At 41.5% G+C, this 18,015-nt stretch overlaps 1 protein-coding gene across 1 annotated transcript; it reads right to left on the reverse strand.

The window, feature by feature from the left end:
- Positions 1-462: 462 nt before the first annotated feature.
- Positions 463-17,663, reverse strand: clic4 (chloride intracellular channel 4). Its single transcript, XM_019878293.1, has 6 exons — positions 17,293-17,663; positions 6,554-6,663; positions 3,528-3,653; positions 3,307-3,413; positions 2,318-2,499; positions 463-1,910 (listed from the first exon to the last, which is right to left on the reverse strand). Exons 1-6 carry the CDS (start codon positions 17,359-17,361, stop codon positions 1,746-1,748), a joined length of 759 nt encoding a protein of 252 aa, XP_019733852.1. The 5' UTR covers positions 17,362-17,663; the 3' UTR covers positions 463-1,745.
- Between the last annotated feature and the right edge of the window lie 352 nt (positions 17,664-18,015).

Below are 18,015 nucleotides of genomic sequence, written 5' to 3' on the forward strand. Positions count from 1 at the left end.
TAGCAGGGGTCAGTCAGCAACTTTGGTCTTCAAGGGCCCCTATCCTGCATGTTCCCCTGATCATTTGAATCAAGTGAGTTGGAGGCGGGAGACTTCTAAAGCATGCAGGATAGTGACCCTTGAGGACCGGATGTGGTGAACCCTGACCCATAAAAACAAGGATCGATACAACAGCTTTATTCAAGTATTTTTTTTTTCCAAGCTACATCTCCAATGACACAACCAAAGGTAGCGAATTGGCATCTATTTACCGTTTACAGTACACGTTGTAGAACAGCACTGCATCCCACAGATAGCCGTTTCTTTCTTTTTAATACATGTTTTTTTTCCTCATTTACCTATAAGAGTCAACATTAGAGGGCAAGCAGCATTCTTAGTTTTATAAAAAGGTCAAAAATATGTATACAGTTGTTGCATTGGGGCTCAAGTGTCGGCAATAAAAGGTACACTTCATGGCACACATCAAATATACTGCCAATAACAAGTTTATTTCAATTTAGTGTTTGGAAAAAAAAAAAAAAACATAACAGAGCACAGGTTTGATATTATCTTGGTGCAAGGGCGAAGATGCGTTGAATTAAAATGATCCGGCAAAGACAACAAGTAAGGCAAAGAGATGAAAACTCATCTAAAATTTAAATCTGAGCGGGCAGGAAAGAGCCCGTTTCTTCAAACCATGACCATGCTATGTATAAAATTTACACAATGAAATTTGAGCAATCAAACAAATATTTACAATTCCTTGAAGCAAAATTTTATCCGAACAAAAAAACGTGAAAAATGTGGGACAAAACAATATTTTGCTTTTCGGCGCAAGATGCTAAAGCACTTTTTGAGCTACTGTGATCATCATCAATACATTCACTACTTTGAGATTATAACCAAGAGACTGAAGATTTGTTTTCATGCTGTTCCGCCAGATTCTTTTGGAATCAAACGTTCTACACCACTGAGCACAATTGGTGTCCTTACATCTGTTTTCTACTTTCTCTTGCAGAGTCAGGCCAGGATAATGTGCCCTTTTTTCCCATCAGCTACCCTGCTACTTGAGCTGAACGCTTTACTCCAAAAACCTGCGAGTTACCAGTAGTCCCTTTTTTGGCATTGCTGTTTCAGTGGACATTTCATCGACATGGCAATGTGGTGAATCATAAGGCATGAGTGGACATCTATTTGTGAGCTACATGGCCATAAGACCTCAGGTTCTTACTGTTGTTGAGAGGATAGCTACAAAATGTTTTCACCTGTTTGGATACCAGCTGGCTTTACAAGACCTTCATTTAGCAGATCAATTAGATGAAAACAGGTTTGGATTAGTTTCGGTCAAAAACACTGAAAGACTAAACGCTGTTCACAAGCCAAAGGACTGGAAAAACATTTTTTAGGATTTTTTTTTTTTTTATCGTTTTTGTTCCATACAAACAGATGTTCATGGCCTTTTCTCCGCATGAAGAGCGGTCACTTTGAAGGTCACTTATTAGAGTGAAAGGGATCCTGACTTTGACAAGTACAGTACTGATAATGCTGCTTTACTGTGGTCGTGCCTCACAATTCATCAGCAAAGCAAAAAAAACAAAAACGATTCATATTTAACGAAGACGTTTGCTGAATGAACTCATGACGTGACGAAATGGGAATGGGGGAATGGGGTGTGGTTTTCCTTCTCATGTGTTAGCACTCCAGTCCATGTGCTGTGTGGGCGTGTAGCCGTACCGGGGGGAGAGGAGGGTTCGAAACAGGTGAGCTTATTTGACAAGCCTCTTGGCTACATCTGCATATGCAATCTCAATTTCCTTGTCGCTGGGGCATGTGTTGGTGAACTCTTCACGCGTGTAGGCGTTGTTCAGGTACTTCCAGATGGCCGTCATCTCCTTGGGGATGTCAAAACCTCGGTATTTCTTGGCCACCACCTGAAGGAACAGTACCGGGGCAGAGGTTGACATCACAATAAAGAAGTAATCTCAACAGGGATCCATCCATTTCCTGTTCATATATATAGAAGTGTAACCAGGACATTTCAGAGTTTTCAGTTAACCTAACATGCATGTTTGTGCCAAGCAATAGAAGGCCGGAGTACCCGGAGAGAGAAAACACGCACACACTGTACCCACCAAGGCATGAACCGAGATCCAAACCTCAGAAGTGTGAGACAGAGTGATAAGATGCCTATTATGTAATCAAGCCTATCTGATGTCATTCCGTTTTTCCTCTGTCAATTTTTCCTTTGAGATACGGAGTTCCACTCATAGTGAAACTTCAGGTGAAAAAAAAGTGACCTTTGGTGAACTCCTTGATAAGCTATTTAATGCAGCGGCACCTTGACAATATGTAGCTTCGGCAGCAAATTGCAGTCGGCCAGGGTCATTTCTTCTCCGTCCAAGAATTTGCGGGTGGAAACCTTGACATCCTCGATGCTGTTGTGATCAATCTCATCAGGCAAAGGTGAGAGAAGATATTCATCCAGCTTCTGCAGGGTTTTCAGAAGCCCGCGCTCCAGAGCTACATAGAACAAGAAATGTTGAGGTTTCAATGAAAGACAGATGGATGGAATACATGTTCAGCCCTGGGTAGGGGTTTGACACATTGTAACCAACCACATGGGAGTAGTATTTCATCAACATACAAACAATGGACTGTAAAAACCTGGTCATTGTCGCGCGTTCTTTCTAGCTAGCTAGCTAGAAAGCTAGTTAGCTATACTTTGTATGTGTAAGATTCATTGCAGTGGCATATTTGAGTTCTTTTTTTCAGTTCAGTGGCAATCATGTCCATGTACAGACAACATGGAAAAGATTGTTCTTGTACTTGTTTCAACCTCACTCAATTAACGGTAACGTTGGAAAATGTGATATGAATGTTGTTCGCACCACTGTTCATCATGACTACATGTATATTATAGGGCATTTGTCAACAATGCACGACATTCAGATCCACACTGTTTATTTTCACAAGCTTTCAGTTTATGGCTCAATATTTTGCCAGGATGGAGAACAGACAAATAGAAAATGCCACGGGATCATGGCATTTGGTGATGATGGGAAAATGTTCTCACAGCATGCAGGAGAACATTTTAGGCAAAAAAGACTGTTCCTGTGTGGATGAATTGCAAATGAGGGTTGAATTTGTGAACATTAGTTCCGAGGATAAGCGGTTTAGATAATGGATGGATGTTTTCAGGTTAAAGTTCAGTGAATTTTTTTGGTCGATTGGCTGTGATGATTGCGATTTACTATCAGAGAGACAGAAAATACTTTGTGAATAAGTGTTACAGTTCCACAATTTGTATGTGGCAAAGGAGATTCCTACCTTCATTTGCATCTGGTTTTGAGTTCTTAATGAAGGCCGAAAACTTGGCAAAGATATCCATTCCGGCTGTGTTTGACTCAGGGTGTCTCGCACCAAGTTTGATGTACCTGCACATAAAATATATGGAAACGAGTGGTTGAAGTGTGTTTGGCAATGATGGCACAGAGAGTCCATCGACAAAGTCATGGGCACTGCTGCCACGGAGGTGAGAGAATGCTCACTTGGGCGGGCAGAGGACGTCCTCAAGAAACTCCTCGATCTTGTTGACATCTGTTTTGACCTCGCCATTGAAGGTGACGAAGGGAGGATGTGTGCCCGGGGCAAGATTCTGCAGATCTGCAGGCTTCCTGCGTAATACAGAGCAAAGATTCGAGGTGAACAAACAAGAGCAAGTGAGCCGCTTTGCTAACATAACCTTGGCATTCAGACATGAAAAGTAAAATAAATACATTGTCACAAATTAGCTAAAGCAAACAAGTCAAGCTTCGAGGTAATTCATCAAGAAGTGGTGGTTTTCTCTGTGTTTATGTCTGCCTCTGGTGTGTATATTTGTGCCCCGCTCTCTGTGGCCTTCGAGCTTGCATTTGCATTTCAAACCAGATGTCCTTGTTGGCAGATGACACTGACACACAAACAAAAACGAGCATGTGTCGAATGGTTAGTGTGTAAACAAAGGCTTCATTCTCTTCAGCATTCAACAACACACTTCGCTCTAATTTCATAGAGCCTCAAATAATTCAACGAAAAACAAAACACTCTACTAGAGCTCTTGAGGTATAAAGTAAGGTAATAAGGAGGTGGGAACAATTTGGGCGAAGGCATCCATGACTACAAAAACAGGAAATAACACCAACACTTTGGAATGCAAAGGGGAAGTGGCACCCTTGGCCTATGATATCACTGAACAGTGGATAAGAAGCGGCCATAAAAATCGCAGACTTTCATTACTGATAGAAAATATTAGACCCATCAGGGGCCAACTCAGGGAATATAACCTATTAGACCTGGATCAGTGACATTTGAAACTCATTTCCTCCTTCAGATGTAGCATTATGTACTGTTCTAATTTAAAGTAATAAAAATAAAAAAAAAATCCATGGATACACACAGCAAACATACACGCAACAGTTCATTTTGGTGTGGCTTGCAAAGAAAGACGAAAATGAAGTCGAATTTTTATGAATCCTACGGAGGGAAAAAGTAGGGGATTTAGTCAAAGATTGTCTGGTGCCAGAATATGCTCTTGCAGCTGGCAGGAAATGCAGTCAGCATTGCAAGAGGATCACCATTATTTTGATCTCTGTGATGATAAATAACATGTTGTCCAGCAAAGCGGGCAGGATGTGTGTGGATTCTGTGGCCTCAAACGAGCCGGAGTGTATATTTTCTCAAATTTTCTCCAGGCTGGGAAAGGGTCATGGGAAAACCAAACAGTGGGGAGACAGTGAGCGTGCCACGGGTGGGGCTGGATCAAAGTGTTACACAGCTCCTGAAGATTACTGAGGAATTACGTCAACAAGCCACAACATTATGACCACTTCAGACACCTTTTTTTTCTATTAGTATAATCGGCCAGCAGATGACCAAACAAAAGTCGCAAAATATGTACGCTGAAAGAATGATGACTTTGTTGCAATACACACAAACTTGTAGAGAGAAATATGGTAATTATGGTAATTATTTCTGCCTGTCACTATACGTAACTGGCATAGAAAGAGGAACAAAGAAAAAATGATTACAAATCATTTTGGGATCAATTGAATGAAATTGGATTATTCCCCAAAGCACACCCAATAATTTCTCCCGGTATTCGAAATGAGCTGCGGCACATTGATGATGTAACTCATTGGGGTAACCAAAACATTAGACACAGCTCCCATTATGATGCAGTCCAGTTGTACACCAATGCAAAGTGCAAACTCCATCCACATATTGTTAAATTATTGCCAGAAATATTCACAAAAATTAATGAAAACACCCTATATAACCTGGATGTAATTTGAAGTAGTTCATTGTTAAATATTGCCAGAGAATTGTGTTGTGCAATGTTTTACAGATGTATGAAGACATTTTAAAATATAAACAAGAGCTGTTCAGAAATGCTGTCTGTCCATTATTGTTCTGTGAATTTTTTTTTGGTAGAATATCATCAAATTATTATTTGAGTTTTGCGTTTGTTGTATTTAGCTCATATCACCCACTCGTATTTGGCACTTTACTACTACTCTCATACGCAATAATGTAGTGACAGTTTTATTGACAGAGTGACACATTACGCTGCCAGAAACAATTATTTTGTGAGTCAACTCATCGCTAACAGTAGTCGCGATGAGTTAACTCATCGGATCATATGGAAATCACAGCATATCACACCAGCTCTGATACAACATATACTGTAAAACGGAAAAATAACAAAATACTACAAATTGGGGCTGGGACAGATTAATTACATTTTCATTCATTTCAATGGAAAAATTTACCTCGATTTACAAACGTTTAAGGTTCCAAACGGGATCACCGAATCAATTAAATTCATAAATTGAGATACCACTGTATATTCGCCACCAGGGAAGCACAATGTTTTGCCATGCTGGCTAGCCAACTGCAGCTTTTGAGCTGGCGGAGCTGCCCGTACTGTCATACATGTTTCAAGCCATTTTTTTTTTACACTGAGGAAGATGCAATGACATCAACAAATGCCGATTCGCGATGAGTGGGGAGAGTCCAAATCTTGTCAACCACTGACAAGCTATGATACTTACAAGTCAAACTGTACTTATTTGCTTGCTCCTTTCCAAATCATTTCGGACCTATTCGTAATAGCGTAGCACATGGCAAGTAACCGACAAATGACAAATTGGAACACTTGGGATGCACAATGTGATTGCCAGAGCCATAATCCCAGCCCCCTCATCCTGGTCAATGGAGATATTATACTTGTTCTTTCTCTCTCACCAACACTGCACCTTCTGGATGTGAGACTGACAATGTAAAGGAATCTAGAGCATATTTTAATTTGAAAAGATTTAATTTAGTTATGATCATATGATTATTCCCATTTTAATTGTCTTTCGTTTTAAGTGCAGAACTTTGTTACAGCTGTGGTTGTTGTGAAAGTGCTACAGCATATAAATAAAGTTCGGGTGAGTTCAGTCATATATTCGAAACAAATTTATATGCATCAAATGTGTGACACATTGTACGGCAAATTAACTACAAAGAAGCACAAAACAGAGAATGGATGCACCTCTTAAGGTCCACAGTGGTGACGTTGAAGACGACGCCTTTAAGCCACAGGATCATAAAGAGTCGCTGGGAGAAGGGACAGTTTCCAATGCTCTCTCCATCGCTTCCTGCCTACAATAAACACAGACAGCAATTTGAATCAGCAATGTGCGCCTTTTTCTCCCAACATGCTAGCCACATCCCAAAACACCCCCACACAAAAAACCCACACCTCTACCATGCTGTAACAACATTATTTGCAAGCATATCATTGAAAAACAGACTCCTGTCTCAAGGATTCAAAAGATAATAAAACCACAACTAGCATACTAAACCTTACGGTCCATTTGTTGGTATTGTACTCTTTACAAACACTTTTACACATGACTGGCTGAGTGGAGTAAAGGGGGGAAAAAAAGACGAAAGCGCCGAATGCCTTCTCTTATGCCTGCTCACACTTTGCCTCCATTTATCTGGAGAACTACTTTCCAGAGTAAGCGGAAACCTCTGAAGTGACTCACACATGCTGGCGTCTTTTTTCCTATAATTGTAGACTGCACAAAGAACAGTGAAGAGTGGTAGTGGGATTGAAATCAATGCAAGTACCCTTTTAACCAAGAACAAAGTTCACTTTTCTCACTGATTGACAGACCAAAAAATAAAATTAAAATACATGAACGCTTTTTTCTCAAATACATGAGTCTACTAAATATATCAGGGCAGATGTGCAAAGATGAAAGCTTAATGAATGAATAGTGAATAAAAAAAATACAGGTTTAAAACTGTCACTGAATGGAAGACTTTGTTTTGAAATTTTGAGTTGACTCATTTCTGGTGTGAACAGGGTGGCTGCTGTTGTCCTCCGCGTAACAACCAGTGGGATGACCCTCTTTCATCTGCTGGTTCCCATTGTACGGCGGCTGTCTCTCAATATCGCACCCACATCCCATTTCAATTCGATATCAGAGAGGTTTGGTTCAGATCACCGTCTTTGTTATGCAAATTGATGAACGGTGATTTATCGGCCGAATTTACATCACATGAATGACCCTGAAGCAAAACAATTGATGATGAATCAATTTCCCTCAACGGGCCACCACAACTACGGTTGACTGTTTGTAGATTCAGGTGTAGATCATGGGTAAAAATGCAGCACCGCAACTGTTACCCTGGAAATATCAGACAAGACATTGACAACCAGCCACAAAGTGTCACAGACCAACTCAAAGGTAAAACTCAGTCTTTTCGGTGAGCCTCGCAATGCAATGTTAGTTACAAATAAACATTTCCTGTAGTGCGTCACATTCACCCAAGACAGCCTGAATCCAAAATGATCAACAGCAGCTGACAATGACACAGGCTTCTCCACATTCTCTCGATAAGCCTGTTGTCACAGCTGTGACCGTGCCTGAAAGAGAACAGAGTGTAACTCCCTGCCAAAGACAAATAATGCAGATAGAGAGTCAAATCGCAGGAAACGGGGAGACATTAGGAATGACAGGTAGTGATCTTCGGCAGAAGTAAGAGCAAGCAGTAAGAACTGCTTTGGGATGATGGAACTAAAGAGAAAAGATGGGAAAGCAGGACTAAGACATTAGGAATGACAGGTAGTGAGTGATCTTCGGCAGAAGTAAGAGAAAGCAGTAAGAACTGCTTTGGGATGATGGAACTAAAGAGAAAAGATGGGAAAGCAGGACTTAACGCACTGCTTAGTTCTTCTTCCTTCTCTACCTCCATTCCATCCCTCTTTCCTTATCCTGGGCCCCTCTGTTGAGTGTGTGTGTGTGTGTGTGTGTGTGGGGGGGGTCGCCATTAGAGCGGAGGAGAGAGAAACTATGCCAGAAATGTCCTGTTAGTCCTGTCAAAAAGGGTGCCTTGTTTACTTTAGGTAATGATACTTGGGTGGTAGGATTAAATTTCCATTTTGTGTTTCCACGCAGAACAGCTCACTGTACTATCCAAGCCACGTGACCTTCTGGGGCAATTCAACTAGAAAACCAGATAAAACAACAGTAGCCCAATCATAGCACAATTTAGCTGTTAATTAAAAAAAAAACCAAAAACAAAACAAACAAAAAAAAAACAAAAAAAACAAAACAAAAAAAACAACCAAAAACATCACTCAGAATATTTGTTCTGCAGCCAGAGCTCCTCTGTAAAAAGCATGACCGAACATTCTGTACAGGCAACACAAAGTGCTTTTTGTTTTTGGTTTTAATTTTAGGCTCATCACCATTAGCAACTGGCAGCCCTCCTGCCCTGTTGAGTGGGGGGGCTTAGTTCACAGCCCAATAAAATAACAGGGTGATGCCAGACATTTATTTGGACGTCCTTATAAAATGAAGACCACTTGGAAGAGGTGAACATTTTTCAAAGATGTTAAACAATTGTTCATATTACCTAACCCATTCGGTTGTCTGCCAAGAAAAGAAAATTACTCAAGTATTGCAGACAGTTACAACACCCTTGAGAAAAGACTTTACTCTCTTCTGTAAATAGAAAATATGAAAATTCGAGGTGACAAGACAAGTCACGTTTGCGAACAGACTCACAATCTCACGTGGACAGGACTTATTTAGATACACACTCGCCACCTGGTTTATCTAATGTCAAAAAAATGTATACAGCTGCTGTGTGGAGGAGTGAGTTATGCTAAAGTCATCTCATAGCCAGCAATGAGCTGTGAGCCTATTTGGTCAGAGGAGCCAATTATGCATTTTGATATTATCTCGATCAGACATCCTTTCCGACAGAGGTGAACAATTGCTTTTCCTGAGGGGCCGTGTGAGAAACTGGAACATTTATCGAAGGAGAAAAAAAAATGACTACTAACCTCAATTGTGTTTAATCTTCCACCCACTCAGAGTTAACATACTGGGCTTCTTTGGTCCCCTAATCATTTTCTAACAGTAGAGTAAAATAAACTACTTAGAGATAATGAGGCTAGTTTGTTTGAGTTTTGCCAGATAGCACCATTATATGTGACTCATGGAGAGGTGTATTACGGACTACCATGTATGTCAATCAAGTGACAAATTTCTTAACTGATGACAGGCAGGCATCTATTTTTTTTTTATATTTCACTGCCATCGACAGGCATGAAACTGGGAGGGCTGGCAGTGATGGAGTTAATGCCTTAGGATCACCCCACACTCCCTTGGGAATCGGCCGGTCCATCACGATATCACGTCATGGTCACTCCTGCTTCAAAGGCTGACTATAATCAGTTTATTATCTTCAAGTACTACAAAGTTGCGGGAGGCAGCAGGCGGGGACAATGATTCCTTTTCCTTTTCAGACCAGGCAAGGTCCAGACAGTAAGCTCACAGCCTAATTTTAGTAACGTGCCGGCCAGGCTCACCCCTCCCCAACACACTTTATATTCTAAAATTGGGTGGGGTGCTCAACAAGTTCAGGCCACATTTTGACCGAATAAGGAGCTGACGAACAACCCAGCAGCTTTCCTCTTTGAGCTGCCAAACGCAGAAGAGATTTTGAATTGGGAAGGGTGCAGCTATGGCAACCACATGGCAATGCCGCTCCCCATTTCCTGGACTGTCATGCATGCTGGTGTAGCATAAGCTCTGTGACAGGAGGGTAAAACAAAATGATACTTTAAAAAAATTGATGTACAGTGGTAGACTGAACCAGAGTTACAAGAAAATGGGAAAAAGAGGCAAACTTTTCACCGTTTCATAATCCAACACACAAAATAACAGGAACAGTAGATAGCACTGTAGTTGGGAACACTTTCCCAACTTGCATTTAGGTATTACTTTACACTACAGTTTGCACAAAACAGAATCACAAGTGAAAAATACTCCAAATCCTTAAGGATACCAGAACAAATTTCAGATCAGGGCTTTTCCTGCGTTCAAATTTGCGAGGCGGCCGCCCCCAGCCAGACCGATTGATATCGCTCAACACAGCGTAACGCTCCAGCTGTGCTGATTGAGCGATTGATGTCCCTCTGCGGCAGGGATTAACTACAGTTAATGCACTCTGAAGGCACTACCTCAACAGCAGTGCACAGGTTAGACCTGAAGCAACGACTGAAGAAGAAACAGATCGAATTGTGTCCTGTCCCCCCTCACACACACACACACACACACACACACACACACACACACACACACACACACACACACACACACACACACACTTCTTGCCAATGCAGGCTCTGTTGCAGCAGCTCGTCACCGCAAGAATAGCGCTGTGGCCCACAGCAGAGTCAGTGGAACGGTACATGACAAAAACTGTTTGCTGGTTGTCTTTCTTTTCAGTAAGTATTTTACATTTAACACACACACACACACACACACACACACACACACACACACACACACACACACACACACACACACACACACACACACACCCCACCCACTCCTTACCACGCCACACACACACACACACACACACACACACACACACACACACTTCTTGCCAATGCAGGCTCTGTTGCAGCAACTCGTCACCGCAAGAATAGCGCTGTGGCCCACAGCAGAGTCAGTGGAACGGTACATGACAAAAACTCTGTTTGCTGGTTGTCTTTCTTTTCAGTAAGTATTTTACATTTAATACACACACACACAGCGTCCTGATTTCCTTTGGCCGATGGTACAAACAGGTAAATATTGCCTGATTTTTTTTTTGTGTCCAAGCATGTCGTGTTTCCTTCATGTCAAAGGAACGTTTATAATTTTGGGGCATTTTTTAAAGCGATCTGGCGATGAGTAATGTCGAGTCCAAGTGAAACAGCAGAGAAATAAACGCAACAGGCAGTTAACATGTAATTATTCATGGTGGTGATGTGGAAATTTAGTCTGAAACACCGGTGATAGCGAGGGTGAGGATGCAGGACAGGACGAGTCTGCGAGGTGAGGCCACATAAATCCATTTCCAATTAGGACCACAACCAACATAAAGGAAACGTGGACATCATTGATTTTTTTTTTCTCTTTCCACATTGTCTCCGAAACACACGAGCCAGTGGCTTTGACAAGGAGTGACAAAATCAATTTATCTGGCTCAGGTATACTGAGGAAAGTATTGACAGTTATTTATGACAAAAGCACCATTCCCCAAGACAGCAGGCAATTGTTGCCTCCCTTGTGAGACAGCCATCAAACAACTACAGCAAGGGTCGGAAGCTCCGGTTCCTCAAGAGCCAAACCCGGCCTGTTTTAGATCTCTCCCTACTCCAACACACTTGATTCAAATGATCAGCTCATCGGCAAACTCTGTAGAGGCCTGAAACGATCATGAACAATTGAATCAGGTGTTTTGGAGTAGGGAGGGATCTGAAACAGGCAGGATATGGCTCTCGAGGAACCGGAGTTCCCTACCCTTGAACTAGAGGCTGGACACATTAAAAAGACATGGGGTGACGGCCATTCAAAAAGCAACAGAAGTATATGAAAGATGGTAGTACTTAAAAACACCCAACTAATGAAGTTCCAATCGATAATTTATGTTTTGTTTTTTTTTTAAACAGAGACTGCAGCGCTATTGCAGCACAGGTGGACAGAGACAGAGCACTTGAAGGCTGCTTCAGAATAATCTGAGTGTCTCAAACAAAAGTGGCCGCACCACACAAGATATGAGTCGATCATTCTTCAATGCAAGTTTGAATAAGTGAATGCTTTAACATGATAATAGTCATATTATACATCGCATCAACACTATTTTACCCATCAGCTGTGCATATTGGCAAGTACCATATTTGTGGATCGGGTGAGTTATGACTAATAATTCCCCTTGTCTAAGAAGGCCATTACGATGAGTTGTCATAAAAGTCAGATCCTTCTGGATCATGGCAGCACCATAACATCCCATGACACAGCTCTGACTCATGCTGACGTCACTCAGTGGAAACTCCTCAACTTCTCATCAGACACAAGACTACTGTGCTAAAGGAAACAATTAGCTACGCGTTCCAATGAGACATAACCAACCACATTTCTACTTCATTGAGGCTCATTGTGGTACTGTCCAGCCCAGGAATTTGGATGGGCAAGAAGACTTTTTACTGATGAAAAAAACGTCATTCTTTTCCTTCCGACTTATCCTGTTAGGCATCGCCACAGCGAGTCAACCTTTTCCATTGAAGTCTGTTTCCTGCATCCTCCTCTCAAACACCAACTGCCAAATCATGTCTTCCCTTACAATAAAGATTAACTCATTCACTCCCAAAGATGTATTCAGATGTCTTTTCAGATGCCACACATTTAATCCCAGCTCCTCATTTTATATTGACTGTACTTGAAAAGGGTCTGAAAATGGCTGGCCATTTTCAGACTTGTCATTGATCAATCGGACAAATTATGACATTACAGGTAGATATCGGCCGATCCAGAATTTTCAGAAGAAAGGGCTGTTACGTATTTCCATTTGCTTTTTGGTTCCACTGAAGCTAATGAGAAAGCTCCTTTTTCCAGGTCATTTATTCAAAGCTAACAACCGTCCATTGCGATTTGTAATTTACAGTACTGTATCAGCCTCTGTTTTCTTTAATTAAAAGTGTAAAATGGAGGAGATGTGTTCATGGAAAAAAAAAACCTACATTCTTGAATCATAAACCATTCATTTTTGTTTCCTCATTTGTGATGCTGACAGCAGCAATGCTTGAGAAAGACAACCAGTGATAGTGATTTTCCTACTTCTTAGTTGTTTGGAACACCACCCAACCAGTAGAGTGGTGGGTGTACAGAAACAACAATCACCATAATGAAAAGGTTTATGGCTTTTAGCAAAGACACAGTCACATGTGACAATGTAACATCCTTTCCAGCTTCATCAGATGAAAAACATTAACTACTAAGGGCCAGTATGTTTCTATAAAAAAAAAAAAAGTCAAGTCAAAGCCACTTGACTTTGACTTACTTGACTTCACACACTCAAACTGAAAGTTACATTTTACTCAAGGACTATTGTATGACCAAGTCAGCCAAGAGTTTGGTTCATAATTACAATTTGATATTTTCTGGATACATTGGAATCTTCTTTAAGCTAAGCTTCTTTCATGTTTCGCTAATTTTAATTCCTATTCAATGGTAAATCCAAGTTTCTTAAATTGAAATTATACTCCACTAAACAATAAAACTAGCAATTATTGCTTTTTTGTATTTATAGTCATCAATTAATTTAATCAACTGTTGTCTTACTTTCTCCTAATTTTGACTGGAATATAAAAAAGTAGCAGATGAAGATGATTTCATGGTGCATTGTGAAAGTTTTGGTTCGCTATCAAATTGTCTGATATTGTTCACCCGTATTCTTGCAATGAGTCGGAGATTCTGGTGGCCAATTCAAAAACGTTGTTTTCATGTCTTATGCATGTTTCACACTGGCAGGACAATCATATACTGATTTTTCACATCAGCCTTACATTCAGGAAATCCGGGTGGGTCTTGTCCAGCTACTCTGGTTTCCTCCCACATATGCAAAACATGCTTCTTGGATTAACAGAATATCCTGAATTAAGGTGTAAACATGAGTATGAACGGTTGTTTGTATATGCAAATGAGTGGAGGTTAATCCAGGGTGTACCCAAGAGGTTATGTCAACTGGGATAGGCTCCAGTTACCCACGCCCCTTAATGAGGACAAGCAAAAGAGAAAATGGATTCCATCCTACAGTTCCCATCAGACATACACACAGTCAGGCATTATGCCGTCCAGACAAAAAAGATGTTTCCTGTCTTGCCTGTGACTGCTGTCTGTAAACCTCCTTCCCAGTGTTTGACATTTTTCATTGTGTGTAGTGTACGGCATATGCACAAGGAATAAAAATAAGATGCAGAAAATAACTAACAGCTAATGGTTGATCCTCTTTTCTCTGGTAACCAAATAACTAATAACAGCTAATGGTTGATCCTCTTTTCTCTGGTAACTATCATGCCCAGCTGCTACCAATGTGATAAACATGGTTCTACACAGCTGAAGCACCAGCATTTATTCCCACAGCAACTGGTGTTAAAATTGTTGAAAAAAATGTGATATGTGTTGTTTGCAATAGTTAGCAGAGTCAATAATCGCTGTGAAGGAATTTTGGCCCATTTTCTTCCTAACCCTTACCTTAACTCAACCTTATTGGAATATTTTCAATGCACTCATGAAAAGCATTCCGAGTAATTTTGGTTGGCCAACGACACTCCAGGTTCACTACTGTTCAGCGTTCTCACCATTTGTGGATTATGGCTCTGGCCGTGATTGATGCCTGATTTGATTTCTGACATCGGCAGAGTCGTTTCTGGAAGACAACATTAGCGTACACAGGCTACCATGTGTTTTTGATGCAACGCAATCTCCAGGTGCACGTTAAGTTCATGCAGCGTCGACTATGGATTACGGAAGCAATAGTAAGGCTGCATCATTGAAAAAAGGCATCTCGCATTAAGTGCTGCTAAACTATGGCAACAGATGGCATACAATACAGTGTCAGCGTAATTAAATCAGTTTTTTAGGACCCTTAATTAGCAATTAAATATTATTTCAGGACGTTAGCAAGAGTTTGTGATGGGAAAATAAAATGCCTAAAACACAGTCTCAAAGACAAGTCAAGTCAGCCGTTACGCCGCGACACACTGCTGGGTACAACTTCTAAATAAAACATCATGGCATTGGTGTCCATAAAATATTTGGTAAGGTAGGGTATATTTTGAAGATGGCATGAACAATAGTTGCTGCAGTTAGCTTGACCAGAGCGAATCAGTTGCCTCCATCTAACCCTGTTTTGTGTGTCCTCTTCTCTCACACCAGCTACCTTCATGTCCTCTTTCACTACATCCATAAACCTCCTCTTTGGTCTTCGTCTCAGCCTCCTCCCTGGCAGTTCAATCACACAGAAAGGGCTAACAAAAAATTTATGATGCATCAGTCAAATAGAGTCCAGCCCTGCATCACACATTTGAGAGGGTGCACAGTCCAAGCAAGGAGTGGCAGAAAGAAAGCGCTGGCCACATCATGTGTAAACCTTCCAGGCCTGCGGATGACGTTATCTCTCCTTTAGACTGTGAGCGATTCAATGCCCTGGTAAAGAAATGTCTCGGATGAATGAGAATATCCACAAGCACACTGTGTCTACATTTACATGCTGTCAACATTCGGGCTAAGGTCAAAAGTCTGGTTTCTACACCATTGGGATTAACCCACTGACGTCAATCAATTGGAATACCCCAATCTAACCATCCATGACATGACATCCATCTAATCCATGACACACAGACAAGATCACAACACAAATACAGTACACGTCATTTGCGCTTCTTACTTTCAACCCTCAATAAAAGACATATCCATGTCTTTAACCACACTAATTAAGTAGTCTGCTTCCTCCAGGCTCTAAAAGAGTGGTGCTGTACTCTGTCTCTGAGTTTGGCTATATGTTTACCTTTGCTTTTCTATTTCCAGTTGGTTGCGTGCCCAACATGGGATAAAAGTAGTTCCTGTACTCAAAAAAACAATATTCTTTCTGAATTTAGCACATGCAGAAAACAAATTAATGTTCTTGTCACTGGGGATATTCAGATTTGTGTTTATATTACCACATTGTCAAGTTCGAAAAGAACTACCCAGGTGGTCTTAGTCAGGGCTTTAAAACAGGAATATGAACATATTTGGGGTTTTGTGGGTGTTTAAATGGCCTTGCACAACTGGAAGATTATTAATGTTCCAATTTTAAAAGAGTTATTACTGCATGTCACCGTAGTCTGTGTGAGATATTATTCTGGCCCCAACAAAAGCTGCACTTTACATCACTGGCAGTTGAAGAGGATTTTCTGACTTGAAGCCAACCCAAAATGGAAGGCAAGCAGAGACCAGCATAAAATTCTGACTGAATCATATTAAATGTTAAGCCAAATGTTGCTCACACCTGGATGACACTATACATGGCGCTCAGGTGAAGCAAGTGTAACACAGATTTTTGGTTTATTTGGTTTTGGTCCGAAACATGCACACTGACTGCACCACGACTCAATTCAATGCAATTATCCCCTCACAAAGCACTCCCAGCTTGAGCCAAACGCTGTTCCCCACCCCCCTTTCTTCCCTTTTCCCGCCCTGCATAAGAAAACCCATGGAGCCATGTAGTCACTGCAGTCTCTTTCAGCACAGCATCAACAATTTAACGTCCAAATTCAGCGATGATAACGAACATGGACCATACGAGGCATCACGGCCTTGAAAAGTGACGTACATGTGCCATTAACAATCCAAGTAAAGGGTCGGCCGTGTGAATTTTATGTACATTATTCTGTGTCCATGCAACAGTCCCACTAAATGTCTGCACGACCAACAATGACAAACTGACCTGAAATTGACATTCAAATCGGGTTTGGTGGCCTCATTGACTACTCATAGCTCAGCCCATACAATTTCATGTACGGTTGTTCAACACAAGCATGTCATTTACTTAAACAATGAACTTACTGTGCATGGAAAAAAAAACACGAGATGAAATATTCTTGTTTTCAACAAGGCAACGAGGAGAACTGCATCCGCCTTGTCATTGTGAGTGCCGGGGTTGTGTATGTACGAGTGTGGAGCTCCTATTGCTGGAGGGCTCCATTAAGAAGACAATAGCCAATGAACTAAAGCGCGCAAGGGCCATGTTATCGCTACTCCAAATGGTCTTCGCCCAGCACATGGCAAAAGCTGCATTCATCTTTGAAAAAAAAAAACAGTTCGCAAGTGTCTCGTGGTTTTAGCGGACAGCAAGGTGCTCACAACATCAAACTTTGGCCAACGCATTCCTTACCTTGACAAACAGCTCGATAACAGGCTCGTTGTCCGCCTTTACGCCGTTTTGCGGTACCGACAGTGACATGGCGACCGCTACTTTCTCTTAACTTCAGCTGGAAGGAAAGGCTACTTTTGCTCTGGTCCACCACGCCCAACGTAAGTCGCTCCTTTTCTCCACCCCTTTCCCGCACCGAAGTCCACGCTGTGCTTTGTCTGGGCAGAAAGAGCCCGCCGCGGGCGCTGGAGGTACAAAAGCCCAGACGAGGAGTCGAGCCGCCACGCGTTCGCGCCCCAATGTCGCCGTGCAAGACTTGAACTGGGAGATAAAGTGACGTCACTGGAGTGAAATTCTTGCTAGTTGAGCAAAGAAGCCGACAAGTTCAGCAACTGGGTTTTATTTTTATTAAACGTAACGTTATCAACAGCGGTAAAATACGAAAATGTGGGAGGGAATGAGAGGCGGAGTAAAGATGCCCCCGTGAGAGCACAATAATGGTGGATTCGCCCCGGATGTCCTGATGTGGATATTATCGAGTGTTTCCCAACCTTTATTGAGCCACAGTACATATTTTACATGATAAAAATCTCACTGCACAACACCAATGTCACGAAGGGGACATTCACATTATATCGAAACAATCTCCTCTCAATTTAGTGTCAAATCTGAGTGTTGCGCAGAGCAATTGGGAATTACAGTTCTAGACTTTTTTACAGTGGTTTCAACTGCACACGATGGATT

The sequence above is a fragment of the Hippocampus comes genome, unplaced genomic scaffold (genome assembly GCF_001891065.2).
Source record: "Hippocampus comes isolate QL1 unplaced genomic scaffold, H_comes_QL1_v1.1 scaffold470, whole genome shotgun sequence".
In the NCBI taxonomy this organism is placed as follows: domain Eukaryota; kingdom Metazoa; phylum Chordata; class Actinopteri; order Syngnathiformes; family Syngnathidae; genus Hippocampus; species Hippocampus comes.

What these genes read in the sequence shown, in the direction of transcription:
- clic4 (XM_019878293.1), bottom strand. Translation starts at nt 17,361, where the DNA reads ATGTCACTGTCGGTACCGCAAAACGGCGTAAAGGCGGACAACGAGCCT. An exon ending in AAAACCAGATGCAAATGAAG is followed by an intron (nt 2,500 to 3,306) that starts GTAGGAATCTCC and finishes TGTTCTATGTAG; the next exon opens with CTCTGGAGCGCGGGCTTCTG. An exon ending in CGAAGCTACATATTGTCAAG is followed by an intron (nt 1,911 to 2,317) that starts GTGCCGCTGCAT and finishes CTGTTCCTTCAG; the next exon opens with GTGGTGGCCAAGAAATACCG.